Consider the following 16,661-nt stretch of genomic DNA (forward strand, 5'->3'; position numbering starts at 1 on the left):
CCTGTTTGACAAGTAACCTCTTTAGGAGAAAAGTCTATATATTGTTCATTATTATATCATTAGCACAGAGTTCATAACAATTACTTAAGATATGATTATTAACAAGTCATATTCTCAGATTTTCCATCAGACTTCGCAAAAGAAGCTTATATTGATTTCCCATCAGAAGCTTATATTGAAATAATTAATTACCATCCCTAGATTATTCAGTCTGTACATTTCTATAGAGCTTCTTGATTCATCATTTCCCATCTCACAGTGAGGATGTAGGACAGTGAGGGCAGCATATGATGCTACACAAAACTAGCCATCTTTGCTTTACTAGTTTAGAGTCTCTATAATGTTATTATCATTTTTTAAAATTTAGTCCTTTTCTGGGTGAAGTTTGTCCTGCTGCTACTGAATTACCTTCTATTTCATCTTGAGGTTAGTACCAAAATAGGGAAGTAAAAATGGAAACATAATGGTCCTTTACCATTATTATCCATCATTTTCAATACATCATTTTTTTCCTTCTCCTTTCAGCTTTCTTAGAAAGCTGTCCTTGCATTTGGATGCACTGAGGCAAAAGGAAAATAAATGTAGTCTGAACATGATGAAGGAAATAAAGTGAATCCCCAGGTGAGAAAAGTGACAGTGGGAGTTCTTCTCTTCTCTTGTCACCCTTCCACTACTCCATTGTAGTTTCTGCTCATTAATTCCACCAAACCAGCTCTCACTAGGGTCAGTTCCATCTGTTTCCCCATGTAGAGGATTGTTTCAATCCGCAATCCACAGAGCAGCTTACTGACCTTCGACATGATACTAATCAAAATGGTGATAAATTACCGTTGTAATTAAATATTTCATGATTTAAAGTAAATAAAACATTAAACATATTAATATGATTTGTCAATACATCAAATCCATGAAACCTATCCAAAAGAAAATATATCTCAAAAAGGGAAAACAATGCAGAGAAAAATAATCTACACTCTATTCTAGCTCCCACCCTATTTCTCCCCGCACTTCAGAAAGGAAACCTCTAAAAACCATTGTCATATATTGTCATTAACTTCTTTTTTTGTTTGTTTAAATATATACATTTTCTTATTGATAGCATAATAGTTTATAACATCGTGAAACTTCAGTTGCACATTATTATTCACCAGTCACCATATAAATGTGCCCCTTTGCCTCTTGTGATCACTCCCCAACCCCCTTCCCCTCTGGTAACAACTAAACTGTTCTCTTTGTTCCTGTGTTAGTTTATCTTCCACAAATGTGTGAAATCATATGATGTTTGTCTTTCTCTGTCTGGCTTATTTCGCTTAACATAATATCCTCAAGGTCCATCCATGTTGCAAATGGAACAATTTTATCTTTTTTTATGTGAGTACTATTCCTTTGCATATATATACCACATTTTCTTTATCTAATCACTGGTTTGCACAAAAAAGATAATTTCAAGAAAGTAAATGCACAAAATTAAGAGAAAGGGATAAAATAGACATGAAAAAATGTTTCCAATCTATATAGATGTAATGGTTAATTTTTTTTTATAGAGAGAGCTCTATCAAACTTATAAGAAAATCATTAAATCCTTATTAGCTCAATGGAGGTAGAATGTGTCAAACTATTTACATAAATTACATAATTAGGATGTAATAGGTTCAAATTGTAATTGGTAAGAAAATGCAGAAAAAATTTAACTTCACTAATACATGAGTGAAAAATAAATCTGCAATGATACAATTGACTGATTGTCACGCTACTGCAATTGTATAAACTAGCAAAATCTAAAAGCTCTACTCTTTTACTCCCCTCCTCCAACATTTTATGTTTTTGAAATCATATCTAATCTCTTTTAACCTTAATATTATCTTCATAGGTGGTTTGATCTGCTACCTTTACTGTATTTTTGTCTTTACCAGTGATTTTATTGACTTTTTAAAATAACTGTCTTATTCCTGTTGCTGGTCTTCTCTCTCCCACTTAAATAAGTCCCTTCAGCATTTCTTATAGAACTGGTTTCTTGGTGATAAACTCCTTTAGTTTTTGCTTCTCTGGGAAACTCTTTATCTCTCCGTCCACTCTGAAGGTTAACCTTTCCAGATAGAGTATTCTTGGCTGTAGGTTTTTTCCTTTCAGCACTTTAAATACGTCATGCCACTCTCTTCTAGCCTGTAGGGTTTTGGCTGAGAAGTCCGCTGATAGCCTTATGGGCTTTCCTTTGTATGTCACTTGTTGCCTTTCTCTTACAGCTTTTAGGATTTTCTCTTTCTCTTTAATCTTGGATGTTTTAATTATAATATGTCTTGGTGTGATCCTCTTTGGGTTTATCTTGTTTGGTGTTCTCTGTGCTTCCTGCACTTGGATGTCTGTTTCCTTGCTTAGGTTAGGAAAGTTTTCAGCTATTATTTCTTCAGATAGGTTCTCTGCCCCTTTGTCTCTCTCTTCTCCTTCTGGGAAACCTATAATATGCATGTTAGTGCGCTTGATATTGTCCCAGAGTTCCCTTAGACTGTTCTCATTCTGTCTAATTCCTTTTTCTTTTATCAGTTCAGCTTGGGTGATTTCCTCTAGTCTTTCATCCAGCTCGCTGATCTGTTCTTCTATATCATCTACTCTGCTATTGAGTCCCTCTAGGGAATTTTTAACTTCTAGTATTCTTCACTTCTGATTGGTTCTTTTTTATATTTTCCAGTTCTTTGTTGATGAGCTCACTGTGTTCATCCAGTCTTCTCCCAATATCTGTGAGCATCCTTATGAGTTTTTGTTTGAACTCTTTGTCAGGTAGATTGCTTATTTCTGCTTCATTTAGTTCTTTTTGGGGGGTTTTGTCCTGTTCCCTTGTTTGGAATGTATTCCTTTGCCTCGTCATTATGCCTCTTTCTCTGTGCTTACATCTATGTATTAGGTGAGTCAGCTATGTCTCCTGATCTTGGAGAAGTGGCCTTATGTAAGAGACTCCTTTTGAGACCCAGCAGTGTGCTTCCCTCTTGTCACCAGTCCAAATGTTCCAGGAGAGACCCCTGTGTTGGCTACTTGTGTCCTTCTGCTGGGGCAGGGTTGCTCTTGCTTCAGGTACCCAGGGAGTCTAGGTTTTCCCTCCCTGGCTGGCTGTTTGTAAATTGGGTTTGAGGAGCCCCAGCACCATTGTCTGCAAGGTCTAATAGCACATTCTTGTTGCACTTTTTCTATTAAGTGAGTAGGTACCCAGTGTGTCTGGTTGCTAGAATCAGGGGCTTACAATTGCTGTAGGCATCAGGGCTGAACCTGTTGTCAGCTCTCTTAGGATTGCAGCTGAGCGGGGATGGCCTCAGGCACAAGATTACCCTATTGTTTCAGGCTTTGGGAGGCGGGGCTGAACCCCTTTGAGGCTATTTGTGGAGCACAGGGTTTCTGCCACTGATAAGCCCCACCCCCCACAGGTCTATACACACTGTCAACACAGTCCTTGTCTGTGCACACTTCTCAACCCCCTGGAGCATACCCAGTCACCCCACTGCAGAGGCCCCCACAGTCTCCACCAGTGCCCCCCACAGTTCACTTGCTTCTCACACAGGCCCTGCTGCACAGAGGCAGATGCAGTCACCTGCTTGTAGAGGACCAAGGAACCCAGTTATTCAGGCCAACAAGTATCCAGAGAGCTTGCTGTTGGATGGGGCCAGTCCCTAGGGTGGGCTGCCTGTCCTGGCTGAACTGGATTAAATATGTGCTCTAGTGGGTGTGGCAGACTCCTGGGCTAACAAGCCAGGGGAAGAACTCCAATGGTCTGCCAGGTTCATGTCAGCGCACCTGTACTAGGTCACAACAATGCTTGCCACCAATGTCTTAATCTCTGGAGAGGTCTCACATTTCACCAAGATGCACCCAGTACCTACCAGGTGACTGTGTACCACCAAAGGACTGTGTGCCTTTCTTTCTGGTGATTTTAGGTTGCTCTCTGAGGTGGGTGAATTTGTGTGTAGGCCCTTTAAGAGTCAGCTTTTTTCAGCTTGTGTCCAATTGCTTTTCTGGGGGTGTTCTGCATTTCAGTTAATAGCCAGTGAAGGCAGATATTATGAGACTCATCTCAGTTGTGCTGAGTCTGAAGGATGCTTATAGAAGTAACAGGCCATGACTCAGGTCCCCGCTCCTCCAGAGAAGGCTGAATAGCTTAGGGTGGCTCCCACCCGGCTGGCTGTGAAGCACCAAGGCTCACTAAGGTCACTTTTTTTTCTCTCCAGAAGGATTTCTGCCTCTTCTGCCTCAGTCAGGACTGTCTTTTGTTGTGGGGGTTCTTTTTATCCACTTTTCAGGTCTTTCTCCAGGGTAATTTATCCAAGAATAGTTGTAACCTTCTGTGTTCATGGGAGGAGTGTGTTGTCATTAACTTCTCTTATTCACCCTTCCTCCTACTCCAATGTGGTTTCTGGTGATTGACTACGCCAAACCAGTTCTCCCTGAGGTCAGCAATGCCATCTCTTTTCCCATTGTCATGGGCAGTTTCCATCGATGATTTTCATGAACACATTGAGACTTCTAAGCATTTAAGTCCTTAAACATGGTCTTCTCACTGTTCTCTCTCCTCTTGTTAGCATAGGGCCATTCTACCTGTTTCATTTATGGCTTTTCCCTCTCTTTTATGGTTGAAGGTCCTAGGAATCAATTTTAAGTCATTTTCTCATTCTATACTGTCTCCCCATCTGATCATTTCCCTTCCTAAGCTTTGCAGTTCATGGAATTGCTTGTAAATAAATTGCAAACTCAACTATCCAGTGGACATTTGCACTTAGATGGCAACCATGCAAATACGGAGAATATCTACTACTTTTGTTCTTACATTCTGACATGACTCGATCCAACTCCCATCAAGAGAATTCCATTTTTTCCCTTCTCATTATAGCATTAAACCTAACTGATAATAATTTCTAATCTTAATTATTATTAATTTTAAAATAATTAATGTTTAATTACAAATGAACTGATTAGTGCTTTTAGGTTACTTTCCCTACAAAAACCAAACATGCAAGAACACAGGAACCATATTTGTTAGGTTCACTTCTACATCATGAGGACAACATTCAACCTGGCTTGGAGGAAGTCCATTTTTACTTCTGACTTGAATATAACATTGATGGGTAAATGAATTGTGCCATCCATTCTCTGTCAGATTGCACACTCAGATGTGGTGTTTCTTTTCTAAAGAATTAACAAATACAAGATATTTTCCATGGTAAAAATTTAATGAACAAAGAAAATAATAAATTGACTAACTATAAAGAATACATTGTGCTATATTAAATCACATGTAAAGTTTCACATCATATTATATGTACAAAAATAATTTAAATCTTATAAATAAATAAATAAATATTTAAATAGATAAATAAATAGATCAGCTTGGTCATCTGTATCAGACTAGTGTCCGGAGGGTTAAGCACAATATTCATTAATACGTTTGAAAACATTTGACAAATTTGATTGAGTTCAGATCACGATTACAGCAGAAGTGAGAGTCCATGACATGGCAGAGCAAGTGGAAGTGTGATATTATCAGTCAATGAAAAGCATTTCCATGTTGAACCAGGTGTCATTTCTTCCTCCTTAACTCTGCTGCAAGTTTGTGGATGAAGAGAAGGATCTCATGATTTCTGCTCTGACGATCTCCCAGGCACAAGGGCTGTATTTCTTCTCTTGCAGATAGAGAGCGATTCTTTGGAAGTATCTCCTCACAGCCAGCAGGGAGTCCTCGTTCATCAGGGGCGTCTCTTCCACCCCCACCTCCTGGCTCAGACAGGCTTCCAGCTCAGTCAGCTGCTGATAAAGTCCAGTGTAGAGTTTGTCTAGGAGGCTCTCATCCCAGGCAGCAGACGAGCCCTCTGTGCTGAAGAGGTGGAAGATCTGCTGGATCATCTCATGGACCACAGAGATGGCTTGAGCTGTCCGGAACTGGTTGCCGTCAAACACCTCCTGGGGGAATCCAAAGTCATTTCTGTCCTTCAGGCAGGAGAAGGGGGAGATTCTCCTCATTTGTCCCAGGAGCATCAAGACCCTTGTGTTGCCCAGGCTATGGGTGTGAGGCAGGTCACATCCCAGAGAGCAGATGGAGTGGCAGCTGAGCACCACCAGGGCCATCAGTAAGGAAAAGGGTAGAGCCATTGGGGATCTTGCAGATGCTGCTGGCCTGGCTGGGGTGGGTAACCTGTGAGCCTTGGTCTCTGGGTTTTCTGAAGACCTTCCTCTGTGCATGTGTCTTAAATAGGGCACATATGAGTTTCCATTTTCTGACTGTTCTCTCTTACTTTCTATTTCTGTTTCTGCTTTTCGTTTTGCCCTCTCCAAATGGGTTAAAGCATCATTTCTCAACCATTTATTTTTCATTATTGCTTCCCCTTCCCCGTCCCTAGCGCTTTTTTAGATATTTTTTCCTAATTGAACCCCCATGAAATTTTGATAACACAGATATACTGCATGTCTGTTTATGTACTCTCTATGTATCTCTACTTTATCCATATAAAAAGAAAGTGTAAACTTCACTCTTTTTATTCAATGCATGATTAAGAATGACTAAAACATTTAAGCTAAAAGTTAAATTTAAAAGCTGTTGACATTTAATTTAGCCTTGTAATTAAGTTTTTAGAGTAACTTTTAATGTAATATATTTCTGATATAAATAGTCATCTATCCAATTACATATTCAAATAAAAATTTACATAAATACTTTCTAATAATACCAATGTATAGATATGCTTAAAACTCCATCAAAACTGCTGAAAATCATTGAAAAAATAAGTTACTTTCTTAACATCTATTTGTAGGTACTCAAGTTTTAATTTTGCTTCATATCAGAAAATAATTTTTAAGCTCAGTGGCTACTGGATATTCATCCATGTATTGTCAACATTTTTTCTGTTCATCTGTTGACATAATTATTGATGTGTTGAATAACTTTTTTTTTTAAGATTTTTATTTTTCCTTTTTCTCCCAAAGCCCCCTGGTACATAGTTGTGTATTTTTAGTTGTGAGTCCTTTTAGTTGCGGCATGTGGGATGCCACTTCAGCATGGCCTGATGAGCGGTGCCATGTCCACGCCCAGGATACGAACCGGTGAAACCCTGGGCCGCTGAAGCAGAGTGCATGAACTTAACCGCTCAGCCACGGGGCTGGTCCCCCTGAATAACTTTAGTAGAGTTAAATCATTAAATATAAACTATTTGCATTTAATTCTCAAAGCCCACCTCACACTTGGAAGCACTGAGGTTCAAACATAAGCAACATCCACAGGACAGCCAATGGCAGCTCATAAGTGAGTGAAGCCTGCCTCTCATAGCATGGTTTAAGATCAAGCAAATGATGAAGGGAGAGTCCTCCAGTGAACCATCTATTCACCATAGGTTTTATAGGGCTGATCTTGTATACATTTTATGTATCTTCCATGAACTCAATGTCTATGCCTCTTATATAATATACAAGAAAACTCAATGATAAAAATGAACTAAGGAATAAGATTTTGTTGGACAGAGTTAAGCTTTGGCATGCCACAAACCATTGTAATATCTAACATTTGTTCACACCCCTAAGAACTAATTTTTTCACCCTTGGTAGCAATATCATCCCCAGTGAGAAGGGGCAATTTAGAAACATCATCAATTTGAATCTTTCTTTGTATTTTTGCATTAAATTTCAAATTTTCCAAAGGACTTTCAGAGGTTCTAATCCAAGTCTATTCTTTTCAAACAAAACGGAAACATCTTTGTCCTTAAATCTAAACTGCATAAATATTGATTATCATCATGTGAAGAATTAACTTTCAGCTCTGATCCTGAACTCTGCTTTGCTCCTTTTATTTTGTATAGGAAGTTAGGTTGCTTAAGCCCTCGAGATTTCTTGTCTTTAAATGGTAGATGCTATAGTCTAAATGTTTGTGTCCCCGCCAAGGTTCATATCTTGAAATCCTAATGCCTGATGTGATGGTATTAGGAGGTAGAGCTTTTGGGAGATGTTTAGGTCATGAGGTCCCAGGTCACATGATTGGAACAACTGCCCTTAAAAGAACGGCTCTAGGGTCTGACCCCATGGCCCAGAGGTTAAGTTCACCACACTTCTCTTTGGCAGCCCAAGTTCATGAGTTCAGATCCCAGGCATGGACCTACACCATTCTTCAGCCATGCTGTGGTGGCAACCCACACACAAAGTAGAGGAAGATTGGCTTGGCATGGATGTTAGCTCAGGGTCAATCTTTCTCACCAAAAAAAAAAAAAGCCTTCAGAGAGGTCTCTGGCTCCTTGCCACTTGTGAGGACACAATAAGAAGTCTGTGACCCAGAAGTGGACCCTCACCTGACCATGTTGGAGGCATGATCTTGGACTTCCAGCCTTCAGAACTGTGAGCGATCAATGTCTGTTATTTTTAAGCCACCCAGTCTTAAGTATTTTGTTATAGCAGCCTGAACGGACTAAGAAAGTAGATATGAGACCATCTTAGGCAAATCAGCTCATTAATAACTAGACTCTATGTAATTCACTGTGTTAACCCAGGTACCTGGCCAAGTGTAATCACTCAATAAATAATTTTTACTAAAGCAGTTTCTTAGATTTTCTCTTCCTACTGGAAGGTGTTCATGGATGACCAAGCTGCTTTGCTTCGTCATGGCCACATTGGCTAGGATTGTAATGGACATGGCTGATAATTCAACTCTACTCTTATTGAATGTCAATAACGCTTACTGAGTTTATTGCTAAAACCACTAGATTCTAGTTTCTCCAAGGTGCATATGGTTCTCAGGATTCAAACTGCCAGGGCAGCACAATTTTCAGCCTTTGCCTAGCACTACATTAAACTCACGAGTTGGGCCTCACCTCAAATATGCCCTCTACTTTGTCATAATAGAAAATAACCAGCCTGGTGTCATACATAAAGCCACATATTTAACCTCAAACTCTCCCTGATACACACAGCTCACAGCAACCAAACAATTTACCACATTACTTTTGAGGGGGGTAATAGCCTGTGTCCCCCAAGTGATTAATCCTCCTGCCTTCCTGCCCTTGTCAAGAATGGACAAATTCCCCAGAATATGTGTGAACTGTAAATACTTGTCACACAATTTTTCCATCATTCAGAAACCTAGGCTTCAAATCATCTGATAATCTTTAGATGACAGTAGTAGAAAGTCAGCCTGTCTATGTGAGGGTAGAGATTATAGAATGGATCAATTTTTTTAAAATAGCCAAATAAATTATTCATTATTTTTCGTGATTCAATTAAACTCTTTATATCATTGAACCATTAAATGCTCTAACTTCTGAAATGAACATAGAAATTTCCATAATAGATGAGGTTTCTTTCCAAAGAATGTATTTTGCAAAATTTAATAAGTTTTGGTAATTTATCTAGTCAACACATTTTTATCAGTTTTGGATTCATTCTAATCACAAGCTGAGAATACTTCACTTAAAAGGCAACTTCACTTAAACTATTATTGTTAGTCTATCAAACACTGGAAAATGAGCATGTTTTCTTTGTTCATTTGAGATTTTATGAATTTTTGCATATTCCCTTTTTTTTGAGGAAGATTAGCCCTGAGCTAATATCCATGCCCATCTTCCTCTACTTTATATGTGAGACACCTGCCACAGCATGGCTTGATAAGTGGTGGGTAGGGCTGCGTCCAAGATCCAAAGTGGCAAACCCCAGGCTGCCAAAGCAGAGCATGTGAACTTAACTGCTGTGCCACTGGGCAGGTCCCTGCATATTCCATTTTTATGTAGCATTTTACTGTGCAAATTTGATTTGCTGCCCCTGGATTCCTTTTATTTTCATCTTCATGTTAATGTCAATAGAGGGATGTGAATACGATAAAACAAATGGACTATAAAATGTTTCTATATAGTGTTTACAACACTGGATATCTTTATTTCTCATTTCACTTTACCTAGAAAGTAACAGTGGTCTGATTTTGCATCCCAATGCATGGGAGCAAAAAGAAAATAAATTTATGTCAAAATGTGATAAAAAGTACAAGAAGGAACACAAGGGAAATTAGAAAATATCATGACAAGTGAAAATGAAAACAGAAAATACTACAACGTATAAGATAGAGTGAAAGTAGTGTTAAGAGGGAAATTTACAGCTGTAAAGGCTTACATTAAAAAAAGAAGAAATAGGGGGCCAGCCCTGTGGCCTAGTGGTTAAGTTTGTTGTGCTCTGCTTCAGCATCCTAGTTTTGGTTCCCAGACACGGATCAATACCACTGGTTGGAGGCCATACTGTGGTGGCAACCTGCACACAAAATAGAGGAAGACTGGCATAAATGTTACATCAGGATGAATCTTCTTCAAGCAAAGAAAGAAAATTGGCAAGAGATGTTAGCTCAGAGTGAATCTTCCTCAACAACAACAAAAAAGAAACATTTGAAATGAACAACCTAACTTTATACCTTAAGGAACTAGAAAAAGAAAAGCAAACTAAACTCATAGTTAGTAGATGGAAGGAAATAATAAATACTAGAGCAGAAATAAAGGAAATAGAGAATGGAAAAATAATAGAAAAAAATCAATGAAACTAAGAGTCGGTGTTTTGAAAAGATCAATAAAACTAACAAACCCTTAATGATGCTAACTAAAAAAAAGAAGACCCAAATAAGAAACATCAAAAATGAAAGAGGAGACATTACGACTAATATCACAGAAACACGAAGGGGCATAAAAGAGTACTATGAACTGTCATACACCGACAAATTGAAACATACAACCTACCAAGACTGAATCATGAAGAAATAAAATATCTGAACAGATCCATAATGAGCAAGGAGATTGAATCAGTAATCAAAACCTCCCAACAAAGAAAGCCCAGTAGTAGATGGCTTCACTGGAGAATTCTACCAAACATTTAACAAATTAACACCAATCCATCTCAAACTCTTCCAAAAAATTGAAGGAGAGAGAACACTTCCAAATTCATTTTATGAGGTGAGCATTACCCTGATATTAAAACCGGAAAAAAATACTACAAGAAAAAAATTGATGCAAAAATCCATGAAAAACTACTAGCAAACCAAATTCAGCAGCAGATTAATAGAACTTTACACCATGACCTAGTTATATTTATTCCTGGAAGGCAAAGATGTTTCAACATACAAAAATCAATCAATGTAATACACCCCATTGACAAAAATGAAAGGAAAAAAACATGCCTTCATCTCAATAGATGCAGAAACAGCATTTGGCAAGTTCCAACACTTTTTTATAATAAAAACAGTCAGCAAACTAGGAATAGAAGGAAATTGCCTCAACATAATAAAGACCATGTATGAAAAACCCACAGCTAACATTGTACTCAATGGTGACAAACTGAAATCTTTTCCACTAAGAAAGGGAACAAAGCAAGGATGCCACCCTCATACTTCTATTCAACATGGTACTTGAACTCTTAGCCAGAGCAATTAGGCAAGAAAAAAAAGGCATCCAAATTGGAAAAGAAGTAAATTTCTCTCTGTTCTCAGATGACATAATCTTATATGTAGAAAACACTAAAGATTCTACACACATACAAGCACAGAGAGTTTTAGAACTAATAAATAATTCAGCAACCTTTCAGGAGACAAAATAAACGCACAAAAATCAGTTGTATTTCTGTACACTTACAATGAACAATCCAAAAAGGAAATTAAGACAATAATCCCATTTACGATATCATCAAAAGGAAACAATACTTAGGAATACACTTAAGCAAGGAGGCAAAAGACTTGCATACTGAAAACTAGCAAACACTGCTGAAAGAAATTAAAGAGAGAAAAAAATGGAATGACATCCCGTGTTCCTGGATTAGAGTTGATATTGTCAAGATGTTTATACTGCCAAAAGTGATATACTGATTCAAAGTAGCTTAAATTCATTTTTGTAGGTGGATCTTGAGTGTAATGGCAATTACCTGCCCTTATCCTGTGATTCTTTGGGAACTCCTCACAAGAAGTGACAAGTGATCATTTGTTTCCTGTTATCTTCATCCATTTCCATGGGATAGCGGCCTCCATTTAAGTTTGAGTACCAAACTGTGGTATGTAATAATTGGAGCACTACTTCAGGTCAAAAACCCAGAGTTTGGATTATGAATTTTGGTCTGCTGTGTTTGCCTGCTAATCTCCTCACTCTTCTTTATACACTAACATGGATATATTCCCTCTTCTAGCTTCCAGGGCTGTAGCTTTTAATGGCTGGCCCTATTATCTCCTTAAATACTTCCCCACAAGTCTATGAGATACCTGTGGGCAGAGAAATCATCTTACCCAACCTTGTTTCCTATCCATTTTGCCCAGTCCTTACCACCTCAGGAGCTCAATCAATGTACATGAACAGAATAATCATGGTAATAATAGGAAAAAGAATAACACCACGACATACAAAATAGCTATGATTTGAGAGGACATCTTTTTTTTGTTTTTTTTGAAGAAGATTAGTCCTGAGCTAACATCCACTGCCAATCCTCCTCTTTTTGCTGAAGAAGACTGGCCCTGAGCCTACATCTGTACCCCTCTTCCTCTACTTTATATGTGGGACACCTGCCACAGCATGACTTGAGAAGTGGTACATAGGTCTGCGCCTGGGATCCAAACTGGCGAACCCCGGGCCACCAAAGTGGAACATGCAAACTTAACCACTGCACCACCAGGCTGCGCCAGGACAATACATCTTAAGTTTTCTTTTTTTTCTTTCTTTCTTTTTTTGCTGAGGAAGATTTGCCTTGAGCTAAAAACTGTGCCAATCTTCCTCCATTGTGTTTGTGGGTCGCCAACACACCATGCATGCTGCCCAATGGTGTAGGTCCACTCCTAGGAAGCGAACCTGGGCTGCTGAAGCGGAGCATGCCAAACTTAACCACCAGGTCATGAGGCCAGCCCTCTTCTTCAGATATTCCTTAAATTCCTCATGGTTCTACAAGAGAAGTTATAATTGAGCATTGTGTGAAGTATTTTTTTTTAAAAGTTTGGTGACAGGGATACTTACTTCAAGTTTGTATTTTCAGTATTTAGAATATCAGGATGAGAACCAGAAACTGATAATGAATGGAAGACTCATTCTCTACTTTTATTTCAACGATCCTCAAGTACCTGCTAGGAGCTACATGATCATACCTTCCTTGTCTCCCTCAGGGAATAAGGAAACAATCTGAAATTTACTAAGTGTTCCCAGACCTTATCTCCACACTCACGGCCATTTCCCAACTTTAGCCTATGCCTTTGGGAGTCAACTTGAATGCTTCCTTCAAAGAAAGAGTCACTGTTGCCATGAACTCTAATGAGTGACATCCATGTCATCTTCCTGGGTTTAAATTGTGGTCTCAGACTTTGGGGCAGCTTTTCCTTTTTTTCTTTTTTTTTTTATGAAGTGTGTGCAGCAAACACATTGGTTATTTTTTACTCCTACAAAAAGCATTAATAGAAATCGTGTAAAAATAGTGAAGAGTGGTCTTCTTCACTGAACTTGTCTCCTCTTCCATTAGTCACCCGATTGGAGTCTATTTCCTAACTTCTTTGCACTTAACCCATGAGAATAACTTCAGGCCAACTAGCGTGAGCAGAAGTGATATTGCCCTGTTTGGTCCTAGCCCTTGAAAACATCCCATGTGATCCACCTTACTTTTTCTCTTTACAACTGAGTGGAATAGACTCAAGTACCCCAGACGTGGAGTCACATGTTGAATATGGCAAAGTCATGAAATAGAGGGTATCCATGTTCCTGAATCACTTTTGGAGAAGAGCCAACCAGAAGATTCCTCTGATCAGGAATGCCTGCATTGTGCTCTTATAAGAAGGAAAGATAAATTTCTATTATGATCAAATTACAGATAGTTTTTGTTTGTCTGTTACACCTGCCAGCATTTACCTGACAGATGTCATTAACAACATACTATCCTGTAGGAAATTTCCATAAAAAATTGGACTTTACATTTTAGAAACAGCAAATACCCCCAAAAAGCTTAAACAGATTTTAAAAAATTGTCATAAAATTATTTATTTAAAAAAGTAGATCATGCACTCCTCTCCAAACTTATTTTTGTAAATCATGATGTACAATATATTTTTTAAATAATTCCGTGAGTTCGGTTTCAGATATTTCTCAGAGGGTGCAGAAACATGAGTTAAGATTATTTGGGGGGTGGGCTTAGCAAACAATGTAAATGATTAGAGAGCAGATAAGTATAACTTTCTTCTTTATTTGCCGACTTTTCTCTGAGTATTGTTACATGAGGGAGAGGCACACTTCCATTTCCCCTCTGACAACCTCCCAGGCACAGGGACTGAATTCCTTTTCCTTCAGATAGTGATTGATTTTTTGGAAGTAATTCCAGGCAACAGTTCCCAAATAGGGACAAGCCAGGTTTTCTTCTTCCAGCTGCTCCAGGCTGTGATCAAGCCTAGAGAGTAGTTGATCCAGGAGGGCGTTGTTCCAAGCAGCACGGCTGTCGTCTGTGTTGAAGAGGTTGATGATCTGCTGGAGCATCACATAGTGGAAACAGGTGCCCTGCGTCTTCCGGATTTGGGTGATAGTCTCGCTTTCCCAAGGAAATTTGAAGTAGGTTCCGTCGTTCAGGCATGACTTAGAGTGGATTTTTTCCAGCTGTCTCAACAGCATGAAGATCTCCCTGTTTTTTAGGCTATGGATCCAAAGCGAGTCCCTGCCAAGAGAGCAGGCAAGGATGGAGCAGAGCATCACTCCTGCCACTAGCAAATGGATCTGGGCCATAGAGAATTCCGGTGATTCACTGCACGGCCGCCAGGGGGCGCGCAGGGCACCGCTGAACAACTAGCGCAGTTTCCTTCGCGGGCTCCCCGGAAAGCGGGATTCCCTGGGCGGCCGCTAGAGGGCGCTCAGAGGCGCGGACTTGGTCGGGTTCAGTCGTTCGGGCCGCTGGAGGGGGTGTGCGTCGCAGCCTTGGGAGCCAACTTCGTGCCTCTTTAATAGTGCACGAGACACCTTCCTCTCCGCGGCCCTACTGCTGCGCGGAGAGCTTGGCCGCGGCCTCGCCGGGGACGCGTTTCTCAGGGAGAGAGCACAGAACCCGGCATTTTCTGCACTTGCCCCTGAGTTTTGCGCTTTCCTTTCGCACAGAAACTTCGGCGAGGCCATTTTTACAAAGAAGCCGTTTCTTGAGGGTCTGAGGCCGGAATCCGAGTGTGTTGAGTGGTTTTTACAGATTCGGGAGCGTTTGTGGGCGAGATGCGGCGACAAATGCGGAGAAAGGGGACGGCGGGGACCTGGGCCGCGAGCGGACGGTGTTGGGGACCCGCGGGGGTGAGTCGGGCGCGGCGCCCCTGGGTCCGAGGCGGGGAAGGTGCCCCCCACGTGCTCGGGGACTTTCCTGGTGACTTTCCAGCGTGACAGCGGGAAGGTGGAGGAGGACAGTACTGAGAAACTGAAAACCTGGAATATTGAAACTGCTTTTTATTAAGCAGCTTTTGATATTAAAATATTTTAATATTAACCATAAATATCAAACGTGAAATTTAGAAATATTTTCAACATTGAAATTGACAGCATTTAATTAAATTTTTATATTTTATAATTATTAATTATTTTTATTATTAATATTAATAATATATTATATTATATATTATTGTTATATATTATATATTAATTATTATTAATTAAAATATAATGTATAATTATATTATAATATAATTAAAAATATTTTATAATTATAAATATAAAAATATTTTTAAATATTGTTAACATTAAAACTGTTAAAATAGCATTTTATTCAACTTCACCTATTTATTTAAACTATATTTTATTTTACCAAAACAATTTAATATAATTTTGCTTTCCTCGCTTTAATGGAAGTAAACTGAATAATATTTTCAAGATTGCTTCTTTACTTTTTTTAAATTGAGAATTGCCATGTTTGACACTTTCTCCTGATTCCGTGAGAATCTTAAATAATTTTTATTTAACTTCACGTTGCTCAAACGACTTTCACAGGACTCCGCCTTCACTGTGTTGTTCAAAGGAAGTTAGTGCTGTGTACAGGCCGTGGAGGACATTGAACAGGTCAGATCTTCAATTTTCTTTGGTATGAATTTTATAGACTGAATCGAATTTCCTTTGCATGGAGCCCCCCCTTCCTTTGTAAGACTCTCCCAGCCTTGCCAGTGCAGGGTCCTTTCTTGTCTGTATTTAAAATTTTGATATTTTGTTCATCATGGGTGTTTTGGCATTAGTTTTCCTTTTTAATCTTGTGTTAAAATATTATTTATCTTGATTACTTAGATTTGGTGCCTTCTTAACTTCCGCGCTTGCGGCAAGTACTCCCTCACTTTAGCTGAGTGCTAACCCAGGAAACAGCTTGTGAATTAGTGTTGTGAGCTTCCCTGGCTGGAAACCTAGCAATGTCCCATTCTTGTCACTCTCTCCCCCATATTTCTTTTAACCAGTTTCCTGGACTTTGCAACTTTTTTTTTAACCGGTCCCTTAAGAAATATCGCTAGAGGTGGTCTGAAAGGAGCTGAGGCTGAGGAAGGGGACTATTTGGCTCATTTCTACTGGTCGCAGAGCAGCCATGTGGGCTCAGAGGACCCTCCTCGGGCTGGTTCTCTGCGGAGAGCCTCAGGCGCGCCGGCTGCTTCTCTCCTTCAAGCGCCAGGCGCCGACCCGAGGGTGGAGACTTGGGCTCTGCTCCTTCACAGCCCTGCAGAC

General features: G+C 39.4%; 2 protein-coding genes across 2 annotated transcripts; both read right to left on the minus strand.

Annotated features, from left to right (window-relative positions):
* Nucleotides 1-5,571: 5,571 nt before the first annotated feature.
* On the minus strand, nt 5,572-6,126 carry LOC124241000 (interferon alpha-2-like). Its single transcript, XM_046664431.1, has one exon. It carries the CDS (start codon nt 6,124-6,126, stop codon nt 5,572-5,574), a length of 555 nt encoding a protein of 184 aa, XP_046520387.1.
* An 8,081-nt stretch (nt 6,127-14,207) lies between these two features.
* LOC124241001 (interferon alpha-2-like) lies at nt 14,208-14,711 on the minus strand. Its single transcript, XM_046664433.1, has one exon. It carries the CDS (start codon nt 14,709-14,711, stop codon nt 14,208-14,210), a length of 504 nt encoding a protein of 167 aa, XP_046520389.1.
* Nucleotides 14,712-16,661: the final 1,950 nt, after the last annotated feature.

Source organism: Equus quagga, chromosome 6, assembly GCF_021613505.1.
Source record: "Equus quagga isolate Etosha38 chromosome 6, UCLA_HA_Equagga_1.0, whole genome shotgun sequence".
Lineage (NCBI taxonomy): Eukaryota > Metazoa > Chordata > Mammalia > Perissodactyla > Equidae > Equus > Equus quagga.

Bases quoted from the DNA above. Each gene is read 5' to 3' on its own strand.
- LOC124241000 (XM_046664431.1), bottom strand. From the start codon at position 6,126: ATGGCTCTACCCTTTTCCTTACTGATGGCCCTGGTGGTGCTCAGCTGC.
- LOC124241001 (XM_046664433.1), bottom strand. From the start codon at position 14,711: ATGGCCCAGATCCATTTGCTAGTGGCAGGAGTGATGCTCTGCTCCATC.